The following is a 7,044-nucleotide window of genomic DNA, read 5'->3' on the forward strand; positions in this document are numbered from 1 at the left end:
GTTGCAGAAGAGGTTTGCCAGAATGATGCTTGGATTAGGGAGTACTAGCTACAGGGAGAGGTTGGACAGATCTGGATTGTTTTCTCTGGAAAGCCAGAGGTTGAGGGCAGACCTGATAGAAGTATATAAAATTATGAGAGACAATAGAGAGGGTAGACAGTCAAAATCTCTTTCTCAGGATGGAAAAAAATAAAATACCAGAAGACATAGCTTTAAGGCGAGAGGAGCAAAGTTTAAAGGAAATGCTTGGGGAAAGTTTTTAAAACAGAGAATGGCGAGTGCTTGGAGTGCATTGCCGTTGCTGGTGGTTGAGGCAGATACGATTGTGGTATTTAAGATAGGCGTATGGATATGCAGGGAATAGAGGGATATGTATGTGCAGGTTGATCTTGGCATCATGTTTGGCCATCCAATAAATGAACAATGATTTTCCAACTTTCTCACTCTCATCTCTTTTTCTGATCCAGCCGGTTCTTCTGTCCCCCACCTGGTTACATCTTCCTATCATCCACACACTTTTCCCACTGGATCGCCAACTTCCCCAACTGGTTCCATCAGCCCATCATCCATCTGTTATTGGGTTCTACTTATCCCTTTCTTTTGTTACCAGATTCCAACATCTGAAGCCTCTTGCGTCTCCACATCATCTTTCAGCCTTTGTTCTTAGCGCCTCCTCTCTCCCATCTGGCCATTATTCCCTTAATTACCTGTTTCCACCCATCATCTGCCCACCCTTCCTTCTCACCTCTTTATACTTGCCTCAGTGCTGATGTTGAATCTCAATTTAAAATAATAATTCCTTTGCTTCCACACATGCTCAACCTGCTGAGTTACTTCAGTAGTTTGTTTTTTATTTGAAATCAAATCTCTCTTACTAAAGTTTTATAATTCATTTATAGTTCATGTATCCAGGTTCCCTTAAAGCTGAATTAGTTATGCATCAGAGTACAACTTATCACTGATGAGTTCTGGTCACCCCATTACAAGAAGGACGTGGAGGCTTTAAGAAAGAGTGCAGGGGTTTACCAGAATTAGGGGATACTAGCTACAGGGAGAGCTTGGACAGACGTGAATTATTTGCTGTGGAATCCCGGAGGTTGAGGGGAGACCCGATAGAAGTATATAAAATTGTGAGAGACAAAGATATACAATAAGAACCATTTTCCTAGGATGGAAATTTTTTCAAATACTAGAGGTCATAGATTTGAGAGAGGGACAAAGTTTACAGGGGATGTGCGGGGCAAGTTTAAAAAAAATAAACACACAGAGGGTGTACGGACAGGGTGATGGGGGAACGGGAACAAAAGTGGCATTTAAGAGACTTTTGGATAGACAAGTTGATATGCAGGGAATGGAGAGCTATGGTTTATGTGCAGGCAGATAAGAATTGGTCTCGGCATAGATGCTGTGGGTCGAACAGCTTGTGCTGTACTGTTCTATGTTCCATGTTAAACATGTTAATTGGAACAAAATGAACTCGTGGTACCATTTCACAGGTATTCAGATAGTCTATGAAAATATTTGAACTGTAGCCTTATTTTCTTTGATAAAGTATGATTTTATTGCATTAAGATTGAAACAACTCACAACTATTCAAGGTCGCACCTCATATTCCACTTAGGTAGCTTATAACCCAACAGTATAAACATTGAATTCTCCAATTTTAGGTAACAAACAAACAAATCCCTTTCTTAATTTTTTCTTTCCTCCTTTCCCCTCTCTTCTCTGTGCCACACTTGGACTGGCAGCCATTTCTCCCCTCCACCTATATTCCTTCCTCTGGCCTCATTGTGCACCTCTTCTATCCTTCTCACACTTTGCCTTTTCATCTTTGGCATTTGTCCAGCCTAACCACCCCCCCCCCCCCCCCCCCCAAATCTGTATTCATCTATCACTCACCAGGCTCTGTCCTGCCCCACCTCTCTTCCAGCTTTCTTCCCCTCCTCCTACCACAGTCATTGTGAAGAAGGGTCTTGACCTGAAACCACATATCCATGTTCTCCAGAGATGCTGCCTGACCCACTGAGTTGTCAGCACTTTGTAACTTTATCCCCCCTACAACTGTTCATACTTTTTGAAAGTTATTACAAATTTATACTGGAAACTGCCAAAGTAAATACACCATATTAAATACAGACTGTCACTGTGGCAGAACTGTAGCATCTCACTTTTGCTAATTGACTGAATAATAGCCAATTCAAAGTTATTACATAAAGGCATGTATAGAGAGCACATCCTACAGAAAAAAATAATAATTGCATATCCTGTTCCAATTGTCTTTGCCTTAAAACTGTGTTTACCTGAAAATGTCATTTTGGTGAATTCCCAACTTTATAGAACATGACCAGTGTTTAAATGTATGAGAAATGTGTCCATCGGTCTCTAATTGGCAATAAGCTAATTGTATCATTAAATTAAGAATTATAAATATATTTTTTGTAATTGCATAACATAATGTAGCTGGATATAGAAATAACCTGCCACATTCCTTGCACAGCAAATTTTAAGCTGGAAACTTAAATGCCCCAATGCATTAAAACAGCTAAGCCACTTAAAATCCCTGTTCCTATATTTTGTCTTTCACTTCCTTTATATTCCCATAATATTATGGCTCATATTATAGTACAGTGGTACATCAACGATCACCAAATTATTTGGACTAGAAGTTACTACAGAGGCTCATTGGGTCACATATAAATTTTAATATGTAACCACTAACACTGATTTTGATGTACTAATTCAATATTTATCAACAAGATAAACAGCAAAACACCAACATTAAACTGGCCATTGCAAAGAATAGGTAATGCACATACATAATCAATACTAAGTTGCCCGAATATCCAGAGGCATACGTTCAGCACAAAAGACTTCAATCTGCAATATGGATAACCTGTTGTAAAATCTAAACGGTGTGAATAAACAATAGCACGCTTCTTGATTTAGCATTTTCCCATTGGATTAAATTTAGTTCCCAACTTAGAGTCAGTGAAGCATCCTAGAGGAAGAATGAGGCTGATGTTGCAGCAAGAAATAACATTTATTTGAAAACAAAATGATATATGTTACACTACAATTTATTGCAAATAACTCAAATATACAGTAGAAAAGTGTGAAATTATAGTGCCTTCACATAAATAAAAAAAACATTTGAAGCGATCATTCAATTTACTGGCCATTTTCAGGGTTACAAATACTTCAGTGATGAAAACAGAGATGTGCCATAGAGCATCTCCATCAATTTTCAATGGAACTGTCATTTTAACAGCTGATCTAGAGCTGTCTGTCTCCAAGTTTGTAAACAATCTGTAAAATAGTCCATATAACTTTTTGATGCAAGGTGAATGTTACATTTAAAAAAGTCCTATTATTAGCATTTTATTGTGGAAAAAATTGAAAGAACTTTGACCTGCCTATATTATCATTGAAATAGCTTTCCTTGCAGGTGTTAAAAAATATCTGGAGCAGCAGAGTTTTAATCACCATTATGTATATACATGTTTCTAAACAAATCTCCACAGAACTATTTATGCTTTATAATTATTTACGTGAGAAGACATCAATTAATATTTTAGAAATGTCTTTCTCTAATTTATTGACCTATCTCTTTCCATGGTGTTATGGTAATATACTGGCGTGGGCAGTAGGAAGTCAACTAAAAGGAAACAGTTGGGTTGAATGAAGCATTAAATTCCCCCACCTGTCATATTATCTGTAATTATAAGATATTGATAGATGACAAGAGATGGATAGGAGATAGGCACTTTCAAATGTATTCCTTCTTCTCAAACCATAGCTTTCCCCCTACCAATGTCAACAAAGCACTTTACTGTATTTCATTAATTTCCAACACTTCTGCTCTCACCCTCCTCTCCTCTGGATGGAACAAGGATAAAACACCCCTGTTCCTCACCTTCTATCCACCAGCCTCTGCAGTCAATAGATCATTTTCTGCAATGTCCACCATCTTCAAAGAGATTCCACCACCAGATGCACCTCCCTTCAACATTTCCCTTCAAGGCTCCCTGGTTCGTTCTTCAAATAACCCCACCATACAACACTTTTCCTTGCAACTGCAGGTCAGAGTCATACAGCGTGGAAAGAGGCCCTTCAACCTGCCCACATCAACCAACACTAGTTCCACCTGCCTGAATTTGGCCCATACCCCCCTAAACCTATCCTATCCACGTACCTGTCTAAATGCTTCTTAAACATTGCAATAGTATCTGCCTCAACTACCTTCTCCAGCAGCACATTCCATACACCTACCACCCTTTGTGTAAAAACCTTAAACCTATGTCCTATGGTTCTTGATTCCCGTACTCTGGGCAAAAGACACTGTGCATTTGCCCAATGTATTCCTCTCATGATTTTGTACACCTCTATGAGGTCACACTTCATCCTCCTGCACTACAAGGAATAAAGTTCTAGCCTGCTCAACCTCTCCCTATAGTTCAGGCCCTCAAGTCCTGGCAACATCCTTGCAAATCTTCTCCAAAACCCTTTCCACCTTGACAATGTCTTTCCTCGAACATGGTGACCAAAACCCAGGGAAAGCAACACTTGCTCTGTCACTTCCTTTCTTCCCACCTTATAGTAATCCAAACATTCTTTCCAAGTAAGCAGCAATTCACTTGCATTTCATCCTGTGTACGGCATTCTGTGTTCTCCACGTGGTCTCCTCTGCACAGGAGAAACCAACCGCAGGTTGACCGCACCTGCGTTGAATCCACAAAGGCAACCCCAAGCTTCCTGTTGCCTGCCACTTTAATTCTCATTCCCACTGACTTATTGGTCTGTGGCCCCTTGCAGAGTTACAATGAAGCCCATCACAAGCTTGATGAACAGCCCCTTCCATCTAATCACACTGCATTAGATCTTCCATCTAATCACACTGCAGTCTCATGATTGAATTCCACAACTTAAGGTAACTTGATTTCATTTCTGCATCTGTTATCTACAGTGACATAGCTTGTTGTTTTTCTTTCCTCCTTTTTACCCCTGGAAGTGTAGGCATGCCTAGTCTAATCTGCCTGGCAGAACCTCCTGCATTGGAAGATCCTGTAATCAATGCAACCAAGTTCAGCAAAAACCATTTTTATCAAATGCAAAAACTACAATAAATGCCAACAGAGAGTATATTTACATGTTGTAATAAATGTTAATATACGTTGAAAAACATTAACACAAGAGAAAAATTCCAGTAGTTACAATGCAACCGTGTAAACCAATCACAGGATATTTAAGAAAGGTATTTTTCACTGGGTTGAATTCAACTAATGGGATATATCATCGTTTCTTTGGAATCCGAGAAAACCATAAGTCAATTCTTAAAACTCTTATTAAAACCGATTTTTAAATGTCAGTAAAATTCAAAATAGAGGTCACGGTATTTCACGGGGGGAAAAGACACAAATGGGGTGTTATGTAGTGTTATTAGATAACGGAATTGATACGTTACATCGCAAGGACTAAACAGCTCTGATGTGACCTATGGTAAACCGATCTCAACTGAGAGATGCTGAATTGACAGATTTTACACAAATCTGTGGAACCAAGTCTACACCTGAAATACACCCACAATTACTATTGATATTTTAACAAATCACACTCTCGTACCCACACAGTGGTAACATGTTGCCTTGGGGGGGGGGGGGTAATCTATGTTTGTAAAACCATAATGCAAGCAATGGATATTACACGCAGAATCCTTTGCTTCTAAGTTAACAATTTGCAGAAATGAATGTTTCTCCGCGCTGCAACCCAACGCACACAAATGTTGGCCGTGCCATGCCGTGCCACGCATGTGGGACGTTTGCATGCCCGTGTGGTCGCGGAGCCAAGGTGGGTTTGCACCGGGTTGACTTACCCGCCAGCCCGCCGCCGCCGCCGCCTTCCCCGTGTCCTTTCCTCCTCTGCAGCACGAAGTACGGGTTGGCTCTCTCAGTCACCCACAGCGCGTTGGCCAGCAGGACCTCTTCGGGCTTGACCCACATAGCTGACAGCAGCTGCAGCAGCAAGCAAACAGTCCGAGAGAGAGAGAGAGAGAGAGAGAGAGAGAGAGAGAGAGAGAGAGAGAGAAATAATATATATAAAGCAGGACAGGAGGCGAGGAGCAGGATAAATCTCAGCAGCGGCGGACGGACGAGCCGAGCTGTGGCGACATCATCGGGAGATGATGAGGGGTCAGTCAGTCACTCCCCCAACACCCAGCCCAGTCTATATCGACGTCCCAATCGCTCGGCGACACTCTCCCGCGACGTTTTTTTGTCTTTTCACAACGAAAAACGGGGATCTCTTAACGACGAGGGATGCTGTTGACGAGCGAAATAGGTGACGATCACAACACAAAAAGCAATAACAATAATCGCCGAGCCCGATGCAGAGCGACGGCTGCGCCCGTCCCCCCACGGCGCTGCTGCCCTACGTCATCACGCAGGCTCAAGCAACCGGATTCGAACTCCGCGGTTGTTCAAAAAATAGAATTCCAGGGACGTCAGTGGCGGCGCGAGCGGGGAGGGAGGGAGGGAGGGGGGTCGCGGGAGGACCCGGTACTGGAGGAGGGAGGTCCGTCCGTTCCTGTTGATGCAGCGGCGCGGAGCAGGACGGAGCGGGCACCGTCTGACAGCGGCGGCAACGTCCCCCTCCCCCCTCATCAGTCATCACGTCTTACATCACCCACCTGGGCTATTGTCCTGGAGCAACTCACTTTGCATCCATCTTCTTCGCTGTAAACCAGCATCTGCACACCCTTCCTACACACTTTGTTCTGGGGTTTCGGGTGAATGTCGCAGGACGCGGTGTGCATTTTAAACCCCCTCCTCCCCGCCCCAGAAAGAGAAAAACAACGACCACACCGTCGCGAACGTGGATCTGGAAATGCAGAGGCGTCTGACCCATATTGGAACCCAATAAAATGCAACTGGGTGGCGAAGAAAAGCCGCTGGTTTAACGCGGGGGTTGGTTGACCCTTGGTGCTTTCTGAGGATCAGAGTACTGTACTAATAAATAAGCTGCAGAAAACCTTTCCTCGTGGACAGGAAT

General features: G+C 42.5%; 1 protein-coding gene across 2 annotated transcripts in view; it reads right to left on the reverse strand.

Annotated features, from left to right (window-relative positions):
- tbc1d9 (TBC1 domain family, member 9 (with GRAM domain)) overlaps positions 1 to 6,787 on the reverse strand; it is a 54,676-nt gene extending 47,889 nt beyond the window's left edge. For both annotated transcript variants that reach the window (XM_078404885.1, XM_078404878.1), the window contains exons 1-2: positions 6,683 to 6,787; positions 5,870 to 6,008 (exon numbers count right to left, since the gene is read on the reverse strand). In XM_078404885.1, the coding sequence (XP_078261011.1) occupies positions 5,870 to 6,008; positions 6,683 to 6,742 (199 nt within the window). In that variant the 5' untranslated portion in view covers positions 6,743 to 6,787. The remainder of the gene's footprint in view (positions 1 to 5,869; positions 6,009 to 6,682) is intronic.
- Positions 6,788 to 7,044: the final 257 nt, after the last annotated feature.

The sequence above is a fragment of the Rhinoraja longicauda genome, chromosome 1 (genome assembly GCF_053455715.1).
Source record: "Rhinoraja longicauda isolate Sanriku21f chromosome 1, sRhiLon1.1, whole genome shotgun sequence".
Lineage (NCBI taxonomy): Eukaryota > Metazoa > Chordata > Chondrichthyes > Rajiformes > Arhynchobatidae > Rhinoraja > Rhinoraja longicauda.